At 42.7% G+C, this 24,425-nt stretch overlaps 1 protein-coding gene across 1 annotated transcript in view; it reads right to left on the bottom strand.

The window, feature by feature from the left end:
* The window catches only part of polb (polymerase (DNA directed), beta), a 152,662-nt gene that overhangs the window by 84,598 nt on the left and 43,639 nt on the right, over positions 1–24,425 (bottom strand). The window contains exon 11 of the mRNA XM_068001382.1: positions 13,978–14,064. Within this exon, the coding sequence (XP_067857483.1) occupies positions 13,978–14,064 (87 nt within the window). The remainder of the gene's footprint in view (positions 1–13,977; positions 14,065–24,425) is intronic.

Consider the following 24,425-nt stretch of genomic DNA (forward strand, 5'->3'; position numbering starts at 1 on the left):
GGAGTACAGGCAGGAACTGAATGGGTGACCACCAGGCAGAGTAAGAGGTGCAGGCAGGTAGTTCAGGGGTCCCCAGTGGCCATCCCACTCTCAAACAGATCTACCACTTTGGATACTGTTGGGGGGGGGGGGGGAATGACTTATCAGGGGAAGGCAGCAGCAGCCAACTTCCTGGCACAGGCTGGGAGGAAAAAGAGTGGCAGAGCTATAGTGATAGGGGACTCAATTTTAAGGGGAATAGATAGGCGTTTCTGCGGCCGCAACCGAGACTCCAGGATGGTGTGTTGCCTCCCTGGTGCAAGGGTCAAGGACGTCTCGGAGCGGCTACAGAACATTTTGGAGGGGGAGGGCGAACAGCCAGCTGTCGTGGTGCACATAGGCACCAACGACATAGGTAAAAAAGGGGATGAGGTCCTAAAAGCAGAATATAGGGAGTTAGGAGGTAAATTTAAAAATAGGACCTCAAAAAGGTAGTAATCTCAGGATTGCTACCAGTGCCACGTGCTAGTCAGAGTAGAAATAGGAGGATATTTCAAATGAATACGTGGCTAGAGGAGTGGTGCAAGGAGGAGGGATTCAAATTCCTGGGGCATTGGAACCGGTTCTGGGGGAGGTGGGACCAGTACAAACCGGACGGTCTGCACCTGGGCAGGGCCGGGACCACTGTCCAAGGGGGAGTCTTTGCTAGTGCTGTTGGGGAGGGTTTAAACTAAAGTGGCAGGGGGTTGGGAACCTGAGCAGGGAGACAGAGGAAAGCATGTCAGGAAGGGACAGAAGGTATGGAGTAAAAAGTAAAGTGTTAAAAAAGGAAAAAGCAGGAACTAAGTGTCACAAAACATATTTGAAAGTTCTTTATCTGAATGCACGTAGCATTCGTAGCAAAATGGACGAGTTAACGGCACAAATAACTACGTATGGGTATGATCTTGTGGCCATTACGGAAACATGGCTGCAGGGTGACAACGACTGGGAATTAAATATGCCAGGGTATTTAACAAATCAGGAAGGACAGGAAGGAAGGAAGGGGAGGTGGGGTGGCTATGTTAATAAAGGAAGGAATCACTGTAATACAGAGAAACGATATTGGGTCAAAGGATCAGGATAATGAAACAGTTTGGGTAGAGATAAGGAATAATAAGGGGAAAAAAACACTAGTGGGCGTAGCATATAGGCCTCCTAATAGTTGCAACTCTGCTGGAAGAAGTATTAATCAGGAAATAGTTGGGGCATATAATAAGGGAACAACTATAATTATGGGGGATTTTAACTATCATATTAACTGGACAAATCAAATTGGGCAGGGCAGCCTTGAGGAAGAATTTATTGAGTGTATTAGGGATGGATTTCTTGAGCAGTATGTAACTGATCCTACAAGGGGGAAAGCAACCTTGGACCTGGTCCTGTGTAATGAGCCAGGATTAACTAATAATGTCCTCGTTAAGGATCCCCTTGGAATGAGTGACCATAACATGGTTACATTCCATATCCAATTAGAGGGTGAGAAGGTTGGTTCTCAAACAAGCGTACTGAGCTTGAATAAGGGAGACTGTGATGGTATGAGAGCAGAACTGGTGAAAGTGGGCTGGGAAAATAGATGAAAGGGTAAGACGGTACATGAGCAGTGGTGTTCATTTAAGAAGTTATTTTACAACATTCAAAAAATATATATTCCACTGAGGAAAAAAGGGTGTAAAAGAAATGACAGCCATCCGTGGCTAAGTAAGGAAATTAAGGATAGTATCTGACTAAAAACAAGGACATATATGGTAGCCAAACTTAGTGGGAGGATAGAAGATTGGGAAGTCTTCAAAAGACAGCAAAAAGTAACTAAAGGATTGATTAAGAAAGGGAAGATAGATTATGAAAATAAATTAGCAAAAAATATAAAAACAGATAGCAAGAGTTTCTACAGTTATATAAAAAGAAAAAGGGTGGCTAAGGCAAACGTAGGTCCCTTAGAGGATGAGACCGGGAAATTAATGGTGGGAAACATGGAGATGGCAAAAATGCTGAACAAATATTTTGTTTCAGTCTTTACGGTAGAGGACACTAAGAATATCCCAACACTGGACAAAAAGGGGGCTCCAGGGGGGGAGGAGCTAAATACAATTAAAATCATAAAGGAATTGGTACTCAGTAAAATAATGGGACTCAAGATGGATAAATCCCCTGGACCTGATGGCTTCCATCCAAGGGTCTTGAGGGAAGTGGCAGTCGGGATTGTGGATGCTTTGGTAATAATTTTCCAAAATTCTCTGGACTCGGCAAAAGTCCCGGCAGATTGGAAAACTGCTAATGTAACACCCTTATTTAAAAAGGGCAGTAGGCAGAAGGCTGGAAATTATAGACCAGTTAGCCTAACATCTGTGGTGGATAAAATTTTGGAGTCTATTATTAAGGAGACAGTAGCGGAACATTTGGATAAACATAATTTAATAGGACAAAGTCAGCATGGCTTTACGAAGGGGAAGTCATATCTGACAAATTTGCTTGAGTTCTTTGAGGACATAACGTACAGGGTGGATAAAGGGGAACCAGTGGACGTGGTGTATTTAGACTTCCAGAAGGCATTCGACAAGGTGCCACATAAAAGATTATTGCTCAAGATAAAGAATCACTGGATTGGGGGTAATATTCTAGCATGGGTGGAGGATTGGTTATCTAACAGGAAGCAGAGAGTTGGGATAAATGGTACATTCTCGGACTGGCAACCTGTAGCCAGTGGTGTTCCACAGGGGTCGGTGCTGGGTCCCCAACTCTTTACAATCTATATTAACGATTTGGAGGAGGGGACCGAGTGTAACATATCAAAGTTTGCAGATGATGCAAAGATGGGAGGGAAACTAGACAGAGTGAGGAGGACATAAAAATCTTACAAGGGGATATAGACAGGCTGGGTGAGTGGGCAGAGATTTGGCAGATGCAATACAATATTGGAAAATGTGAGGTTATGCACTTTGGCAGGAAAAATCAGAGAACAAGTTATTATCTTAATGGCGAGAAACTGGAAAGTACTGCAGTACAAAGGGATCTGGGGGTCCTAGTGCAAGAAAATCAAAAAGTTAGTATGCAGGTGCAGCAGGTGATCAAGAAGGCCAACGGAATGTTGGCTTTTATTGCTAGGGGAATAGAATATAAAAACAGGGAGGTATTGGTGAGACCGCACCTGGAATACTGCATACAGTTTTGGTGTCCATACTTAAGAAAAGACATACTTGCTCTCGAGGCAGTACAAAGAAGGTTCACTCGGTTAATCCCGGGGATGAGGGGGCGGACGTATGAGGAGAGGTTGAGTAGATTGGGACTCTACTCATTGGAGTTCAGAAGAACGAGAGGCGATCTTATTGAAACATATAAGATTGTGAAGGGGCTTGATCGGGTGGATGCGGTAAGGATGTTCCCAAGGATGGGTGAAACTAGAACTAGGGGGCATAATCTTAGAATAAGGGGCTGCTCTTTCAAAACTGAGATGAGGAGAAACTTCTTCACTCAGAGGGTAGTTGGTCTGTGGAATTTGCTGCCCCAGGAAGCTGTGGAAGCTACATCATTAAATAAATTTAAAACAGAAATAGACAGTTTCCTAGAAGTAAAGGGAATTCGGGGTTACGGGGAGCGGGCAGGAAATTGGACATGAAGCTGAGTTCGGATCGGTCCAGGCCCTGTGGGTGGTGGAGAGGGCCCAGGGGCTGAGTGGCCGGGTCCTGCTCCTACTTCTTGTGTTCTTTAGATTTGAGGTTAGGATCAGATCAGCCATGATCTTATTGAATGGCGGAGCAGGCTCGAGGGGCCAATTGGCCTACTCCTGCTCCTATTTCTTATGTTCTTACCAAAAATGCAATACCTCACACTTAGCTACATTGAAATTCATTTGTCAATTACACACGCCCATTCTGCAAGTTTATTAATGTCTTCCTATATTTTGTCACAATCCTCCTTGGTATTAACTATACCCCCCCCCCACCCCCCACCACACAATTTGGTGTCGTTCGCAAATTTTGAAATTGTACTTGCAGCTAGAAGTCATTGAACGAGGTACTTCAACTGTGTGTAGGTGTTGATTGGGCACCCTTATCCTATCAGTCATTGTAAATTTTAAGATGCCCCTCTTGCTCAAACAGTTGGCAGGATGTTTCCTACCAAGTTGAAAGTATTTATGAAAAAATAACACCAGAAATAAAAATTATATTTTCACAGTAGAAGATCATAAAGCAGCTGAATATTTGACTACAAAAATCATAAAAATACCTCACAGTATTTTTAGTTATAGGATTACAACAGGAGTTACAAAGATAATAAAGCAGAGTGGCCAGCCAAGACACGCGATAAATATCTCTGCTATGAGGCAATCATAACTAACTGGTCACTCATGGATAATCTGGAAAGCAGCACTGTGGAAATATTTATTCTAAATTTTGGTTGGCCATAAACACTATGGGCTCGATTTTCGCATTGTGGCGGGGAGGCTGCGAAAATCGGGGATTCCCGGGGCGGCTCGGGAGCCCGGCTCCAACCCGCCCCATTTCCGGGTTCCCCACTGACGTGCTCACATGCGCGCGCAGCCCCCGCATGTGGGACTCCCGCCGGCAATTAAGGCCGGCGGAGTGCCACTTAAAGTACTTGAACAGGTACTTCAGGTTGTTTACAGACCTGATTGACCTGTTATTTTAGCAGGGATGGGATTTTGCAACTGGCTGAGACTGTTTCCCATACTTGGGGAAACACTCCCAGTTCAAATGGACGTGTTGCAGCCATCAGTCTGTGGCAGCTGCAAAGGTCCATTCGACAGGTGTGGGGGGTGGCGGGGGAAGACCCTCACTCATTGCAGGAGGCCACTCTATCACTTTGGACAAAGTTTGGCCTCCACCACCCTCCTCCTAACAACAAAATGCACCAACTTGCACACTTACCCCAGTGTCCAGATACATTTACCTACCTTGTGGACCCCCTCAAATGTACATCTTCCAGATGAGGGCCGCCATAGCTGCAGTCATGACCTCCTCGGAGGACGAACAGCATCACCAGCATCGCCAGCCACCTCTGACACGTGGAGCTCCACAACACAGTGCTGTGACACATTCACCTGCACAGCAGGAGGGAGGGCAACCGCAAAGAGAGATGCGTCGCAGAGGGCACTACCCTCGCCACAGCTTCTACAGACCAAGGCTCAGCTTCCTGGACCTCTCTGAGCAGCAGTGCACACGGAGGCTCAGAGTCACTCGACGTCGTCGTGGACATCTGCAGCCTCCTTCATGCCGAGCTGCTCCCGGCTGGCCCGAGCAGCTCCCGGCTGACCCGAGCACCATCTTCTTACCTGTCGCTGTCAAAGTCACCACTACCCTCAATAACTTCTCCTCCGCATCCTTCCAGGGTGCCACTGGGGACATCACCGACGACTCTCAGTCATCTGCACAAAAGAGCCCTGCAAATACACCTACACCCACTCTGCAGTGACACAATGGGTGGCATCAGTTGTGGGTCTTCATTGTGATTCTCAGGAAAGGGCATTATTGCACAAACCAGACAAGATTCGCAAAGACGTGGCAGTAGTGGTGCCAATATAATATGTTATGTGAGTTGATCAGAAATTAAATATAAGTAAAAACCATGACAAACCCTCAAACACCCTTGTGCATCCCCTTCATGCTCACGACACGTTTGCCTTACGCTTCCTACTGCACATGTGATGCATGCCCTGTGGCTGCAGCACAGGTGGTGGCAGGTTGAGTGAGGCTGACTGTGAAAGAGATGCATGAGAGGGTGAATATGAGATAGAGCCATGAGATTGTATGAGGATTGGGTTGAGCGGTAGTGGCGGGATGAGTACTGGCGAGGTGAGTAAGTGCAGGTAAGATGAGGATGAGGTTTGAGTGGGTGCGAGGGGTGATGTGACAGAGTAGTGTTGGCTGTGCAGAAGGAGATGTGGGGTGGGGGCAGTGATGTGGCAGATGGAATGTCGGGGAATGAGTAAGTGTACTCACTTTGGCTGACCTACTTAGGTCATTGCAGCGCCTCCTGCACTGTATGCAGGTGGGCAATATGTTGGTGGTGCAGGTGACCTCCTCTGCCACCTCGAGCCAGGCTTTCTTGGTGGCAGAGGCAGGCCGCTTCCTCCCGCCCGCCGGGGGTAAGATCTCTGTCCTCCCCCTCCTCCTCACCCCATCCAACAAGAGCTGGAGGTGAGGCATCATTAAACCTGGGAGCAGCCTTCCCCCTGGGCTGCTCCATGCTGTAATTTTTCCTATTTCTTGCAGCATCAGTCAGTGGAGGACTGGCCCTTTAAATAGAGCTCCTCCAGCTGACAGACCTTACTGCGCATGCGCAGTCCGCCCGCCGCGCAGCTCAGCAGCGGGGAACCCGGAAGACCAGGTAAGTGGATCCAATCAGCCTGCGATTGCACGCGGAGCAGACTGATTTCACCGGGCGCATTACCCACACGCCCAATCTACCCCCCGCCGCGAACCCGCCGCCATGGTAATATCGGGCCCTGTTATTTTTAATAAAATACACATTCACACTTCCAGGTTTTGTCCTAATTTTCCAATGTTGAACAGTGCACTTCACCTGTGAAAATTGCCCTGTGGTTTGGTTTCTTAAAATTAAATATAATCACACCTGAATCTCAGGCCCATAACAATACAAAATGGTGCAATAGAAAATTAAAACAAGGGTATATGAACAGCTTGTGATAGTGAGGGATATTTCAAATCAGATATATAAATTTAGGACTGTAGTTTACTGGAATGCAAATATTTCCTTAACATGACTATCAAAACCTGCTTCCCCACAGAGCCCCAGTGAAAACTACTTTATCAAGCTAACTCCTGCAACTCCAGTCAGCTGCTACTGTTTATAACTCAGGAGAAAGGTGCTGAAAACCACACAATGCCTTGGGTGTTTCATAAATTATCTGTGGTTCACATTTTAAATGGTCAGTTCTTGCTAATGCTCAATGAGATATATCCATTTAACATGTTCAAATACCGGCTACAAGTGTGGCTGAGAGGGGCTAAAAGTCAATACTTTGCCCAAAATCTGATCTAGTAAACAGTGAATGATGGATAGTTGGCAGTGAACTACAAGGTTATAATTCCAGCATGGAGTTCTGTCCAAAACCACAAGAACAAAGCTTAATGGCTTTATAAATATTGCCAGAATACAGAAGTTAAATGTAGCCTTGAAAGTCACTGTGCACTATTTGATAATGTTTGCAACATATAATGTACACATTTTTTATAAAGTTATTTTACTTAACATTATACAACAGGGTTGTAAGTTAAAAATACTGCAGTACAGTTAAATGGACAGTAAAGTAGATGGCAACGTTTCATCTGGAAGCTATCTTTCGAAATTTGACAAGAACTTCCAGCTTAGTTTTAGTTTGTAAATTAAACATCTAAAAAAAAATCATAGCAAAAAATGGTCTCAATACAGTAAGGCAATATGCCATGCTTTCTTTCATGTGTTCTTTTGTCAGTTCCCTACTCCTGCTCCTTGAAATCATACAATAGAACCACAGAATGGTTACAGCACAGAAGGAGGCCATTCGACCCGTCAAGCCCTTGCCGGCTCTCTGCAAGAGCAATCCAGCTAGTCCCACTCCCCCGCCTTTTCCTGACAGCCCTGCAAATTTTTACTCCTTCAAATACTTATCCAGTTCCCGTTTGAAAGCCATGATTGAATCTGCCTCCACCACCCCCTCAGGCAGTGCATTCCAGATCCTAATCACTCGCTGAATAAAAAAAGTTTTTCCTCATGTCACCTTAGGTTCTTTTGCCTTAAGTCACCTTAAATCTATGTCCTCTGGTTCTTGACCCTTCCACCAATGGGAACAGTTTCTCTCTATCTACTGTCTGAACCCCTCATGATTTTGAACACCTCTATCAAATCTCCTCTCAACCTTTTCTGTTCCAAGAAGAACAACCCCAGCTTCTCCAGTCTATCCACGTAACTGAAGTCTTTCATCCCTGGAATCATTCTAGTAAATCTCTTCTGTACCCTCTCTGAGGCCTTCACATCTTTCCTGAAGTGCAGTGCCCAAAATTAGACACAGTACTCCAGTTGTGGCCAAACCAGTGTTTTATAAAGGTGCATCATAACCTCCTTGCTTTTGTACTCTAAGTCTCTATTTATAAAGCCCAGGAGGCGTTGAGGTAGATGATCAGCCATGATCTTGTTGAATGGCGGAGCAGGCTCGAGAGGCCAGATGGCCTACTCCTGCTCCTTGTTCTTATGTTCTAGGATCCCGAATGCTTTTTTAAACCGCTTTCTCAACCTGCCCTGCCACCTTCAACGACTCGTGCACATATATCCACAGGTCGCCTGTTCCTGCACCCACTATGGCACTTTATCAAATGCCTTTTGAAAGTCCATATAAACCACATCAACCGCATTGCCCTCATCAACCCTCTGTTACCTCATCAAAAAACTCAATCAAGTTAGTGAAACACTATTTGCCTTTAACAAATCCGTGCTGGTTTTCCTTAATTAATCCACACTTGTCCAAGTGACTGTTGATTTTGTCCCAGATTGTTGTTTCTAAAAATTTCCCCACCACTGAGGTTAAACTGACTAGCCTGCATTTGCTGGGTTTATCCTTACGTCCTTTTTTGAACAAGGGTGTAACATTTGCAATTCTCCAGCCCTCTGGCACCACCCCCGTATCATAGGAACATAGAAACAGGAGTAGGCCATTCAGCCCCTCGTGCTTGATCATGGCTGATCTGTGATCTAACTCCATATACCTGCCTTTGGCCCATATCCCTTAATACCTTTGGTTGCCAAAAAGCTATCTATCTCACAATTAAATTTAGCAATTGAGCTAGTATCTAAGGATGTTTGGAAGATTATGGCCAGTACCTCTTCAATTTCCACCCTTCCTTCCCTCAGCAACCTAGGATACATCCCATCCTGACCTGGTGACTTAAAAACTTTAAGTACAGCTAGCCTTTCTAGTACCTCCTCTATTAATATTAGTCCATCCAGTATCTCAACTGCCTCCTCTTTTACTGTGACTTTGGCAGCATCTTCTTCTTTGGTAAAGACAGATGCAAAGTACTCATTTAGTACCTCCGCCATGCCCCCTGTCTCCATACGTAGTTCTCTAGTTTGGTCCCTAATCGGCCCCAACCCTACTCTTACTGCCCGTTTACTATTTATATGCTATAGAAGACTTTTGGATTCCCTTTTATGTTAGTTGCCAGTCTATTCTCATACTCTCTCTTTGCTCCTCTTAGTTCCTTTTTCACTTCCCCTCTGAACTTTCTCTATTCAGCCTGGTTCTCACTTGTACTATCAACCTGACATCTGTCATATGCCTGCTTTTTCTGCTTCATCTTACTGTCTAGCCCTTTCATCATCCAGGAAGCTCTGGCTTTAGTTGCCCTACCTTTCCCCCTCGAGGGAACGTACCTAGACTGTACCCGAACCATCTCCTCTCTAAAGGCCACCCATTGTTTAGTTACAGTTTTGCCTGCCAATCTATCTGGGCCAGATCAGTTGTCAACCCACTGAAATTGGCCCTTCTCCAATTAAGTACTTTTACTCGAGATTGCTCCTTGTCCTTTTCCATAGCTAATCTAAACCTTATGATGCGATGATCACTGTTCCCTGTTGAAGTAGCCTACAATAAAACATTAACTGTTGGCAGCAAGTGTCCTCATCATCAAAGGCAGCACTTCAAAGACTACCTCAGCATGGAGATATTGTTATGCTGGTGGCTTCATGATGAGACTGGCACCAAATAGCAAAGCAAAGATGGAGCCACAGCAGAGGATGTCAGCACAAAGACAGCCTCAATACAGACAATATCACAACAAACAGTTTTGTAATGAAGGTATCTTTGCCAGTAAAAGTACAGCATGTGGGAACTGAGTGGCACAGTGGGTAAGACAGTGGATTTTTACTTCTGGGATTTGGGTGCAAATCCAGTGATGGAATGAAAGTCTCCTCTGTGTGCTGAATGCATGAATTTTGCAGTCACAATCCTTTCCTGGGGGCATGGGTCTGGAGCATGAAACTATCCCTAATTTAGCAATGATTAACTTTAAATTGTCAGTTTCATTCAGACAGGCCAAAGGATGACTGGTGTAGGAAATGGTTCACTGCAGGTGATCATCACACGTTGAGGCTGAGGCATATTGTTGAAGACAGGAGCCTTGCATCTAACCTGGGAGTGTTTGATGCTGACATGGAGTTTCTGAAATGTGTTCAATTCCCCTGCACTAACATCCCTCACTTTGGCAAATACAAAAAGAAGTTATGGCATTCACTATAAACCTATGTACGGTCCAAGAAATCCTTACCATACAAATATGTTCAGTTTTATAGTGCACAGTCAAAACTTAAAGACGATAAGTAGCATTGTTCATTTCCCAAAGTATTCTGCCATTTTATTTACCGAAAGCAGAAGTATACTTTTCAAAATCTGTTTTCAAAAAACAAATTTTATTACTTCCTGGCAGCAATACAAGATTGGTTACTTGTTCCTTCCTACACTTGAGTGTCCACAGGCAATAGCTGTTTCAATAGCTGTTTCTGGGTCCTGACTGTGGCTCTAGATCAACTCTCAAGCCAGTTTGAAGTCTTAGCTCCAATGATTTTCTAAGAGGCTGCTCCAGGATGCACGGGAATGCTCCCCATCGGTGATGTCACTGGGCAGTTTGGCAAAGAGGGAGGCTTAAACCTGTGCAGTTCTCAGCAGGAAAGAAAACTGACTATTTTAATGTCAAATCCAATTTTGAGAAGTCTATCTTTTTCCAGTGTAAAATTCAGACTACTTGCTTAAATATAAGTACCCCATCTATGCCTACATTCCTCTTTAAATATACAGCAGTAAAAACTTCAGTTTAATGTCTTGACAGATTAATTTGATCCATGCTTACAAGATACTGTAATTGTGTTTGTAATGCAACACCCAAATTAATTTTGATGTTTCTAAAATGTGTACTTCACACCTCTTTAGGAGGAGTCCGCAAAGTCGACTAACACAGGTTCTCAAAAGCCACTACAGTAGCTGGTAACAGACACAGCAGGTGATGATATGATGATCTGAAACCAAGATCAATGAACAGACATCTGAAGTGTAAAACAGCCCTGTTCTGCCACTCCTACAGATACTTCATCACACTGTCAGGATACTTCAAAAGGGAGGAAAAAAACATGTGTGATTAAAAGTTCAAAACCTCCCTCAGATCAGGTGCTATTTTTTTTAAAAGAATAGCAACGATTGAAATGACAAAATGAAAGTGCCAGGTTACATACAGGAAGCAATTTAAGCTAAACATTACTAACTTGATTTCAAAGATCAAGATGAAAATTGAAGTGCATCCTCTTGCTCTCCTTAGCAGTGCTACAGGTTGATTAACGAGGACTCAAGCTCCACCTGCTTTTTTTGAGGCTTTGTGCATATGTGAGATTTTCTGGAAACCACAGGTCTCAGATTGTAGCTTTATGGGTGGCAGTTCATGTGCACACATTTCAGGCCAAATGCTCTGAAAATAGATGTGCACCATCACAGATAAAACACAGGGCTGAAATTGCTTTGTCTATGTCAGCCATGTTGACTGCACAGTTATATAAAATGTCAGGCTCGAGCAATGACGTCATCCTCTTTCAAACCCAACAGCACCATCAAGGCACCAGGCAACAACTTCATTCTGAGGCACATTTTTCTCAATTCATTAGTTAAATTTTAATTTTTTTTTTAACAGAATGACATCACCGATGGGGAGTATTCCCGTGCATCCTGGAGTAGCCTCTTAGATCGTTTGACAAAATCCTTCCAAAAACAACTTTGACTAAAGTAATACTCCGATAAGTCTCAATAGTATCTGTTGAAAGTATAGTTCTCAAAATAGTTGCTCTTTTCAGAAAAAATTAAATCCAAGTTCTGTTTTATATAAATACCATAAATACAGCTCGCTGCAGTCCATCATCAGCCTGATCTCGGGGGCTAAATAGCGAAATAATTTATCCCTGGCTTCTGGAATCAATCACTGTTCCACTAAGAGCTAAGAGGGATGGATGCAGAAAATAATATTCCACCTGTAAGTGGCTCCAATCAGGAGGCAGTTATCAAATGTAGACTTGGCTAGCTCTCCCTATAGCTCAGCAAATCACTGAGCCAGTGACCAGAAAGGTCCCAGGTTCCATTTGGATGCTACAATTAACCTCAGCACCCCAGGGTTTGGTAGAGGTAAAAAAAAATCTCACTGAGCATCCCAAAGCTGACTGCTATTCAGTGACCCATGCTGGAAGTACGTATATGTGGGTGTCAGGTCACGATAGGAATGGTCTCATCCAGATGCCTCCACAATTGAATGGTTTGCCCATGACACTCTCTTTCATGGCTCATACTCAAATAATGGGCACTGGTAGGGTAAGAGAAGGTGACCAGCGTCAATGTAATTGTACCCCATCAAGGCAACTATTTTTGGGGAGGAATGGAAACTGATAAGAACTTACAAATTGTTTTTTTTTAAAATAAGTTGAGGAAGTGAGTATGCTTCCTGTAAATACTCAAGAAGTCTGTGACCTTTTTCTGAAGTAATACTTTAAAAATTACAACACAATTAGAAACAAAAAGTTACAACCAAAGATGCGACAGGTATTTATATGCAGAAAACTAACAATTCTGATGTTGATATTTTTGTCTTGGTGCAACTGTTATTTGATAAACGCCCATCATGCAGGTATGCACCTAATCATTATATTCATGATTACCAGGTATCTGACAGATCAGATTAATTTAATTTCACAAGTATCCAACCAGAAAAAAATATAATATGGACCACACAAGTAATTGGACTGGAGTAGTGGGGCAATATCTGTAGTGACACTTTGATGACAGACATGGAGAAGATGCAGCTTTAATCACTACCGAAGTACTTACAGAACATGACAGACACAAGGGAACAATTCAAACCATGCTATTTGAAGCATTCCAAAAGGAATTTGGACATTGTTGTCAAGTTGGACTTTCACAACAGATTGCCTAATGCTATCCTTGTCTGCGTGATTGCATTCCCGGAGGTTAGACACCTACAAGGGCCTTTTTGCTAAACTTGGAGCAAGTTTCATCATTCTGAAAATTATGCAACCTCGATAGACAGCGCCAGTGCTATGAGTGTTGGCCATTGGGAAGAATCCATGACATTTAGTGCAGATCTTAAAGCCAGCTATCAGCATCTCCCAGAGCCAAAAAAACAATTTAATTGGAGCATATCACCCTCCCCCATATTAAGGCAAGCCTTCAGCAAGGAAAACTAAAGCTGAAACAAATAAATATTCAGTTTCCTTTTAATTTTGCTACTTAAAAAAAAACAAAGGGTTGAAGCAGAGGATCAGCTGCAGCCACTCTCTCAGCTCAGTCAGGGTTCTTGCTACTGATCACTATCCAATTATCCCTCATGGATATGGACATTGGGTAAGGGGCGGATCAGGCTCAGCTGTGATGTGCTCTAGTCAGATTGCAAGCCAATGCTCACTATCTGGGCTCTTACATTGAATGGCAGCTGGTACCTGTGGAACTGGACTCCAGAAAAAGTCAGCAACTTCAGAAAGGAGAAGAAATTGGAGTGGAAAAATAAAGTAAACTATAATTTGGAAATAAGACAGAAAGAAGAGGAATTCTTTCAAAACTGCGTACAGAACAATGGTGTACATGGTCCTACAAGGCATTTTACTGGAATCATTTTGCTGCTGGTCACCTATTCTAGAGATTTTCAAGATCTTCCTCCCTATCCCGCTGCTGTGAATAAAGGCAATGGCCCCAAAATTATGCTGTAGGATACTAGCTTATTAACGTTTAAAGCATTCATCTGAAACCCATCGCTCCACTATTTTAGCAGAGATATTAACCCATGTTAATACCTCTGCTAAACTACAGGAGAGAAGAATTTCAGACAAAGGCCTTAAGGGTTTGTATGCTAATATCATTTCCTAATTCAAGGGTCTGTAGGAATAGTCAGTGGCACTTACCATGAATTTGGCATCCCCTTTGGAAAGTGTGTTGGTGACGAATCCTATTGCCTCCAGGCACTCCACAACTTGATTGAGAAGCTTTGGCTGAAAAAATTCAATTAAAATGTCACGAACACAGCTGTAGTATATGCCTCACATATAAAAAAAATTATTCATCAGTGCAGTCACAAGGCTTATTATTTCATTTGAACCAGTAGATAAGAACAGAAGAAATAGAAGCAGGAGTAGGCCATAGGGCCCCATGAGCCTGCTCCGCCATTCAATCAGATCATGGCTGATCTTCGGCCTCAATTCCACTTTCCCGCCAGATCACCATACGCTTTGATTCCCGAGAGTCCAAAGATCTATCGATCTCAGTCTTAAATATATTCAGCGACTCAGCATCCACAGTCCCCTAGGGTAGAGAATTCCAAAGATTCACAATCCTCTGAGTGAAGAAATTCCTTCGCGTCTCAGTTTTAAATGGTCGACCCTTTATCTGGAGACTATGCCCTCTAGTTCTCGAGTCTCCAGCCAGGGGAATCAACCTCTCAGCATCTACCCTGTCAAGCCCTTGCAGAATCTTATATGTTTCAATGAGATCACCTCGCATTCTTCTAAACTCCAGAGAGTATAGGCCCATTCTACTCAATCTCTCCTCATAGGACAACCCTCTCATCCCAGGAATCGATCTAGTGAACCTTTGTTGCACCGCCTCTAAAGCAAGCATATCCTTCTTTAGATAAGGAGGCCAAAACTGTACGCAGTACTCCAGGTGGCCTCACCAAAGCACTGTACTATTGCAGCAAGACTTCCTTACTCTTGTACTCCAACCCCCCTGCAATAAAGGCCAACATACCATTTGCCTTCCTAATTGCTTGCTGTACCTGTATGTTAACTTTCTGTGTTTCATGTACAAGGACACCCAAGTCTCTGAACACCAACATTTAATAGTTTCTCACCATTTAAAAAATATTCTGTTTTTCTATTCTTCCTACCAAAGTGAATAATCTCACATTTCCCCATATTATACTCCATCAACCACCTTCTTGCCCACTCACTTAACCTGTCAATATCCTTTGCAGACTCTTTGTGCCCTCCTCACAGCTTACTGTCCCACCTAACTTTGTATCGTCAGCAAACTTGGCTACATTACACTCGGTCCCTTCATCCAAGTCATTAATAGAGATTGTAAATAGCTGAGGCCCAAGCACCGATCCTTGTGGCACCCCACTAGTTACAGCCTGCCAACCAGAAAATGACCCGTTTATCCCTACTCTCTGTTTTCTGTCCGTTAACCAATCCTCTATCCATGCTAATCTGTTACCCCCAACCCCGTGAGCCCTTATCTTGTGCAACAACCTTTTATGTGGCACCTTATCGAATGCCTTTTGAAAATCTAAATATACTACATCCACTGGTTCCCCTTTATCTATCCTGCTAGTTACATCCTCAAAAAACTCTTGGCTATTTTCCTAAATTCAAAGGAAGTGTCTTTTATCATTTTCTGGGATTTTAAAAAGATCTCGCGAAGGGCAGCAACAGAATACTGTTTGTGGTGTAGATCTAACAGGCTTCTTACAAAAAAACGTGTGATCTTTACTTGGATTTTGAAACAGAAATTCAACTCAAGTTGGGCAAAGCTTAACATTCAATGTTAGAATCATAGAATCATAGAAGTTTACAACATGGAAACAGGCCCTTCGGCCCAACATGTCCATGTCGCCCAGTTTATACCACTAAGCTAGTCCCAATTGCCTGCACTTGGCCCAGATCCCTCTATACCCATCTTACCCATGTAACTGTCCAAATGCTTTTTAAAAGACAAAATTGTACCCGCCTCGACTACTGCCTCTGGCAGCTCGTTCCAGACACTCACCACCCTTTGAGTGAAAAAATTGCCCCTCTGGACCCTTTTGTATCTCTCCCCTCTCACCTTAAATCTATGTCCCCTCGTTATAGACTCCCCTACCTTTGGGAAAAGATTTTGACTATCTACCTTATCTATGCCCCTCATTATTTTATAGACTTGTATAAGATCACCCCTCAACCTCCTACTCTCCAGGGAAAAAAGTCCCAGTCTATCTAACCTCTCCCTATAAGTCAAACCATCAAGTCCCGGCAGCATCCGAGTAAATCTTTTCTGCACTCTTTCTAGTTTAATAATATCCTTTCTATAATAGGGTGACCAGAACTGTACACAGTACTCCAAGTGTGGCCTTACTAATGTCTTGTACAACATCAACAAGACATCCCAACTCCTGTATTCAATGTTCTGACCAATGAAACCAAGCAAGCTGAATGCCTTCTTCACCACCCTATCCACCTGTGACTCCACTTTCAAGGAGCTATGAACCTGTACTCCTAGATCTCTTTGTTCTATAACTCTCCCCAACGCCCTACCATTAACGGAGTAGGTCCTGGCCCGATTCGATCTACCAAAATGCATCACCTCACATTTATCTAAATTAAACTCCATCTGCCATTCATCGGCCCACTGGCCCAATTTATCAAGATCCCGTTGCAATCCTAGATAACCTTCTTCACTGTCCACAATGCCACCAATCTTGGTGTCCTCTGCAAACCTACTAACCATGCCTCCTAAATTTTCATCCAAATCATTAATATAAATAACAAATAACAGCGGACCCAGCACCGATCCCTGAGGCACACCGCTGGTCACAGGCCTCCAATTTGAAAAACAACCCTCTACACCCACCCTCTGTCTTCTGTCGTCAAGCCAATGTTGTATCCAATTGGCTACCTCACCTTGGATCCCGTGAGATTTAACCTTATGTAACAACCTAGCTGGATTAATTTTAATTAACCTGTCAATTTGAGTACATCCAAGACTTGAATACTGCTCCCATATCTGGGGAAGCTCTTGTAACACATTAAACATTTTTTGACAGGATGCAAGAAAAATCTCTTTATTGTATCGGCAATCCCTCTCTTGCTTCCATTCTTTAATCTGTTATTGATAGTACTCCAAGCAGTGCTTCTTGAAATTTAGCCTCTTATATTCTTTTGAGCTGCAAATAAACTGGCTTACTATTTTTCCCAACTTCATTTTATTCAATTCACTGCACGATCTCCGACTCCAACCCATTCTTTCCCAGCACCTCAGAACTGTGGAACTCATCACCTCCCTCAGGCTTCCCTTCTTCCTACAATCTTCAGACTTTTAAAACCAAAGCTTGGCATCCATCACTCAATCAATATTTCCCAATTTACCTCATTTTCTCTTTCACCCTTTTGCTGACATCCTACACAATAGCCTTGGCCCTTCACCTTGGTCGAAGAAAAATTGCCATTGAGTTCACCAAGAATAGGATACACTGGTGAACAATAATAAAAGGTACAAAAATCCTCCTGCAAAAGGCATTGATATAGAAGGTTCTTGACATCATTAAATAGGGAATCAAAATGTCACTAAGTAGTGCATACAAACCCCTAAAGGGCACCACTTGCAAACTCAATACCGTTTTAACCTTAGGCTATCACTGCCTCTTTTAGTGAAGGTACAGTTTGATTAAAATCATTCATCAAGTTTGCCACTCCCTCTTCATATTTCCCCCCTTTTCAGTTGGTTCCACCAGATATGCACCATCCCAATTTGCCCAAGTAATCTTGTCCTTAATCTTCCTGCAATGGCATTCTGCAGCTAGCTAACAGAAGATCAAGTAAATGGCTGGAAAGCAACAACTTCTGATTTGTGACACTACTGAACGCAGCATCTCGGGGCTTCAAACCAACATCCCATTTGTCCAATGGCATAGGGTGTAAGCATTCCAACATACTGTGGTGCGTGTACCATCCCAAGTATGCTTTTAATTTGAGGTGAGAAGTCAGATGGGAATAAGTTCCTTACCCTTTCTACTGGAGAAGGGATTAAAAATGAACTGCACATTTAACCTCAACGTTTATAAACCAGCCAATTTCCAAATGTGCTGAAATAGGTCGGCACGGTGTCAACATGCAACCATGCCAGATGTTCAACACTGATTTAAAGTAAATCCACAAACTAATTTAGCAATTGATTTTTTTTTATTTTTCCTTCCCAGCCAATTTTCCCCTACCCTTCCTCTTCTCCTGAAACAGCTGATTTTTTGCTAATGTACAGTTCAATGGAAAATGGTGCCCCTTGGTACTTCACCCAAGTGACTCCTATTCATGCATGAATCTGGACACGGAATCTCAACAGGCTATTTGTTGTGGGAAAATCACCACTCGGAGTCAGACTTTAAAGATTCAACATGCAGTTTATTGGACAAAGTACTTTGGGAGAAGAACTGGACACTCCGCAGTGTCGCAACTACCTCCTCAACTTTAAAATGGTTGTCATGCTTTTTTATACCTTTGAAATACAGATTTTCAGTAGCTTTTACATCATTAATCTTGATTACACACATTAACCAATTAAGCCCGCACAGCAACAACGGACTGTTTACATATTAACCAATCAAATTAAAACAACTGTTATCACCTTAAGACAGTATGCCTTTGTTTCACGCAGTCTGGTTCTATAGTTTTATCAGTTCGTTGTGAAATGTCTTTTGTATTCCCAGACTGTAAGTCAGTTTTGGAATATACAAACTCAGCACTTTTAACTGTCTTTCCCACAGTCACAGAATCCATTTTGTTTAGTAGTGTCCATTTTGTTAGTAGTCAAGTGTTATGTTTAAGCTTTAATTAGGGTTAGTCTAATCTACACAAAGCGCATTTCGGTGTGGTTTTAGGGTAATGACCACCACCATGTACCCAATATGTGGAGATGCCGGTGATGGACTGGGGTTGACAAATGTACCCAATAGTCACTTCATCGTTGCCTTTAACCCAACAGCCCAAATTTTACGCTAACACTATTCATCAAGGGGAGGGGGGAGCATTAGAGCCAAGCCTAATCCTATCCACACTCGTGTTTCTGGCAGGAGTTATTGGATTGTGACTAGAAATGGAAACCCTGGCCATTTTTGCCCCTCTTCCCTGACCCAGGGATCCTGAGGCCAGTTGCATAACCCCTACTGGTTCCCCAGCTGAGTTCAGCTAACTCAGTACAGACCAATGATTCATTCTAAGCAGTGTTCTAATGTGGGTAGAGTGTAAATATTCTGTGAAATCAACTTATTTGGATAGCAATCAGGAACTCTTGCAACTTTCCCATCCCTAACCCCAGCAGACCAGGGTGAATTGCAGCATCCGTAACATCATCCCAGCCAATAGGGATTTCCTTTTATGTAGGCCTTAATTAAAACTGAAGTGGGTAGCTTTTAAATATTCCCGATAACATGATGTACTTGCATCACCCTGAGGATACATTTTAAATAATTAGTCCACCACACCTCGAATCAAATTGGACACAATAATGAGCCCATCATGAAATGAAAAGAAAAACTGCTGAAGTAACACAGTGGTCAGTCTGCATCCAATAGAGTTAATGCTTTGGGGGAAGATGTTGTATCAGTACTCAAGATCCACACTGCTAGCAAAGAGCAACAGGCTATAAGTGAACAACAACATATCCCTAATGTCAGCTTCACAGTGTCATTCCTGCTGGCAGTGCAAGAGGCCCTGCCACAAACTCCGTTCCCTCATCACTGATTACACCTCCATCCCCAGCTACTCTATCAGGTTAAATCAGACTTCCGATCCCATATCCTCTCCATCAAAAACACCGCCTACTTCCACCTCCATAACCATGCCCCTGCCCTCAGCCCTGCTGCTGAAACTCTCATCCATCCCTTCATCACCTCCAGACTCGACTATTCCAATGATCTCCTGACCAGCCTTCCATTTTCTACCCTCATTAAAATTCTGCTCATACCATTTCTTCCACTAAAAAGGGAATACGAATATGAAAAGGCAAGCGATATCAAAGCTCATAACATATTTATAAAAACATTTGCTAAGAGAAAGAGAGAGATAAAGAGCAATGTGGGCTCACTGAAGACAGATACAGGCGAGGCTATAAAAGGACGATAAGGAAATAGCAGACTTGTTAAATGAGTACTTTGTATCCATTTTCACAGTGGAGAAAGAGACAAGGGAACCTAAAAATAAGTCAAGGGTAGGAACTTAGTGGATTTAACATAAGTTTTTTTTAAATGGTAATAAAGAAAATAACAGGACTTGAGATAAGCAAATTTCTGGGACATTATGGTTTCCATCCCAAGGTATACAAAGAAATAGGCGAGGATATTTGATGTGTTCATCATAATTTTCTAAACCTCTCTAGATTCAGGAGTTGTTCCTGTTGATTGAAAAATTGTAAATTTCACTATTATTTAAGAAGTGAGGGAGGGAGAAACCAGGTAACTACAGACCTGTCAGTTTAACATCTGTTGTTGGGAGGCTACTGGAATATATCATCAGGAGCAGAATGACTGAGCACTTGGAGAAGTATGAGCTGATCAATGAAAGACAGCATGGATTTGTGAAGAGAGGTCATGTCTGACTAACATAGTTGAATTTTTTTGAGGAGTTCACTCGCATGGTGGATAGGAGAATGTCTATGGATGTTGTCTATATGGACTTCCAGAAGACATCTGATAAGGTTCCACACAAAAGATTAGAAAAAATAATATGCACGGAATTGGAGGCAAACCTTGTGACACGGGTTGGTAATTGGTTGGGAGATAAGCAACAGAGTAGAGATAAAGGGAGCGCTCTCCGATTGTTGGGATGTGATAAGTGGGATTCCCCAGGGATATGTTCTGGGGCCTTGGCTTTTGACCTTATATATTAATGACTTGGATGAAGGAAGAGAGAGTTGTACATCTATGTTTAGAGGCACAGTAAATTATGTAGATGGGAGCAGGAACTTACAAAGGGACACAGATAGACTAAATGAGTGGGGAAAACTATGACAGATGGAGTTTGATGTGGGGAAGTGTGATGTCATCCACTGTGGATCTAAAAAGACAAATCGGGATATTTTCTTAATGGTGAGAGATTAGGAGCTGTGGAGAAGCAAAGGGATTTAGGTGTCCATGTGCATAGATCACTAAAAACTAGTTGCACTGGTACAGAAAGTAATAAAAATGGCTGACGAAATGTTGGCTTTATCTCAAGGGAGTTCAAATAAAAAAAAGAGCCTTGGTCAGACCCCACCTGGAATACTGCGTTCAGTTCTGGGCACCACACCTCAGGAAAGATACATTGGCCTTGGAGGGGGTACAGCGCAGATTCACCAGAATGATGCCAGCGCTTAAAGGGTTAAATTATGAGGACAGGTTGCATACACTTGGTTTGTATTCCTTGAGATTAGAAGGTTGAGGGGTGATCTAATTGAGATCGTTAAAATGATAAAGGGACTTGACAGGGAAAATACAGAGAAATTATTTCCTCTGGTGGGGGATTTCAGAACAAGGGAGCATTATCTTAAAATTAGAGCTAGGCCATTTAGGAGTGAGATCTGGAATCACCTTTTCACACAAAGGGTAATGGAAATCTGGAACACTCTCCTCCAAAAGCCTGCTGGGACAATTGAAATTTTTAAGACCAACATCGCTAGATTTTTGTTGGGTAAGGATATCATGGAACATGGAGCGAAGGCTGGGAAATTAAGTTGAGATCAACCATGATTTAATTGAATGGCAATACAGGTTCGAGGGACTGAATGGCCTCCTTCTGCTCCTGTGTTTCCAACAAGTCACTTTCAAATGGGAATTAGATAAACAGTTGAAGGGGAAAAAAATTACAGGGCTATGGGGAAAGAGCAGGGGAATGGGACCAATTGGAAATCTCTTTCAAAGAGCTGGCACAGGCACGATGGGCTGAATAGCCTCCGCCTGTGCTGTACCTACTATGATACTATGAAGTCCCACTCACACATCACCCCTCGACTCACTGACAAACATTGGCTCGATCTACAGTCCTCCAATGCATCAAATTTAGAATTCTCATCCTTGTGTTTAAATCCCTTCATAGACCCAACCCTTCCCTATCTCTGTAACCTCCTCCAACCATCTGCAATCTCTGCGTTCCTCCAATTCTGGTCTCTTGTGCATCTCCCACTCCAATCGTTTCACCATTGTCTGCTATGCCGAGCCATCTAAACCGCACCCCCTGGAATTATCTCCACAAACCTCCATCTCCACCTCCCTCTCATCCTTATAACCCACCTCTCTGATCAAGCTTTTAGTTAGCCATCCTCTTCTTCAGCTCTTTGTCAATTTTCACTGATTACACTTCTATGAAGTGCCTTGGGATGTTTTTTCCACATTAAAGATTCTATATAAATACAATATGTTGTTACTTCAGTCAAAATTCTTTTTTTTTAAAATGGGGATGAAGAATTTAAAAATTATATTGAGAGTAGCGAATACCCAGAAGCAATTACAGGTAGTAATCATCAAGGGTTTACATATCATCAACTTCAAAGTAAAACTTCAACAGTTTGTAACCACCCATGTCTGAAGACAAAATTATAGCCTTGAAATCATTCCAACACATCCAATATTTAATCTGAAGCTGATGGGATGCTATTATTACATTTTTGTCTGATAGCAGCTGCAGCAATGAGGGATTAACCTTTGTGGCATACAATCACTGAAAGTTTATAAGTCAGAGTCATTACAGCATTTATCACTTGTTTTCTCATCCTCCTTTTCCTGCCAATTTTCTCCCCTTCTCTCCTCTCCTGACAAAATTTGACTCCTTGCTGGATTACAGCCCCACATGCACTTCTAGTATCTCACCGTGGCCATTCCTCATGTAGGACCTGAGTCAGTGCCTTGGCAAGATGCATCACAGCCAAGCCCACTTGACATTGGATTTTCAGCAGCAATTGCCGATAGCAATCAGAAGCAGGAACTTTGGTCAATTTATCTGCCCAGAGGGACTGAGGCCAACTATAGCACTTCGGTGCACATCCCAGTTAAGCTAACTCAGTACAGACTAGGTCTTCAATCGGAGACTGGCCTTAGTCAACTGATCCAATAGGGAGCCCAGCCTTGACCACTTTTTGCAAAAAACTTTCTTTATGGTTTGACTATTAATGTCTAACTTCTGGAACACAATTTTTTCCAACTTCAAAAAGTAAATGTTTCTTGTAAGTGGGATGACCAGGCCCACGTCTGACATCACAGTTCCAATGGGTCTGCAACAAGCAATAATCAAGAACTGATTTTCTGCTAATAAGGCAGTCAATCTATAATTTTAATTGGTGCATTGTAGGAGATCAATTGCAATTCTACTGCCAATGGCAGCGACTTGGTGAGTCTATAAAGAAAAGTGACCAGTCATGGGGTTTGTGTAATACTGTCTTGAAATCTTCCGGTCCTTTCAAAATCACCAATAAAACAATGACAATAATCTACTGTTACATAATCTATAGCAGGAAATAACATGTGTGGATTGGACTGTTTCTAAGTTTAGCTCTGGCAGGTCTATCCTTTGCACCCTTGTTACTTGCCCCATGTCTCCATTAAATTCAGCCAAAAAGGAAGTAATCATACAATGGATCATGCATAGCAATTTCTAAAAACAGTCAAAGGTTTAAATTCTTGGTAACACAGCAAATCCTCAAATTATTACCAAGGATTTATACCTCTCCTTGAGGTATTGACAAGATGAATTTCCTCACATTCAGTCTTAAACCCATGACGCCCCTCCAGAGGAGCTGTCCACATAAAGAGAGCAGCATCATTTCATCAAATGTAAGTAAGCACAGCTTTTTCCCCCGAGTGGGTTACAGTGAGGGTTCTGGATGTTGTAACAAGGATTCAAAATATGTACCTGAATTCAGGTTATTTTGAATCAAAGTTTGAATTGTTTCTCCACCTACTTTGATCAGAAAACATACAATTGTATATGGGCAGCACCCAATTTTAGCTTCATTTGATTGACTCAATTTTTAAGAATATTGCTGTTCTCCACACACCACTTATCACTCTCAACTGATAGAGCAAGCAGGCAACCTATTCCCCAATTCGAAAGTGCATATAAGCAATCCTGGAGGAGCCATGTCTGCAGGTTTTATTTCCCGTAGGAAAATATCTATCCTATGTTCGACATTTTCACCTGGGAGCACGACGAAGGTGGGAACCCAGTTGCAAAGTCATTTTTTGGGAAATTTAAGAATGTTAAATACAAATTGAGATTTTGTGCACCTCTCACTCCTCGAAAGTTAACTCCAATGCTGGAACTTTTTCCTCAGTGTGTCCCAGGGAGGGAGGACAGCACCCTCTGTTGTTTGTCAGTATAATACCTAAATTTGAAGAATTATATCGGATCAACAGCACAGAAACAGGCCATTCTGCCCAATTTGTCTGCACCAGTGATAATGCTCCACACGGGCCTCCTGCCTCCCCTCTTCATCTAACCCTATCAGCACATTCTTTCTATTCCTTTCTCCCGCGTGTGCTTAACTGCATCTATGCTATTCACCTCAAATATTCTTTGTAGTAGCGAGTTCCACATTCTAACCACTCCCTGGGTAAAGAAGTTTCTCCCGAGTTCCCGAT

This window comes from Heptranchias perlo, chromosome 20 (assembly GCF_035084215.1).
Source record: "Heptranchias perlo isolate sHepPer1 chromosome 20, sHepPer1.hap1, whole genome shotgun sequence".
NCBI lineage: Eukaryota > Metazoa > Chordata > Chondrichthyes > Hexanchiformes > Hexanchidae > Heptranchias > Heptranchias perlo.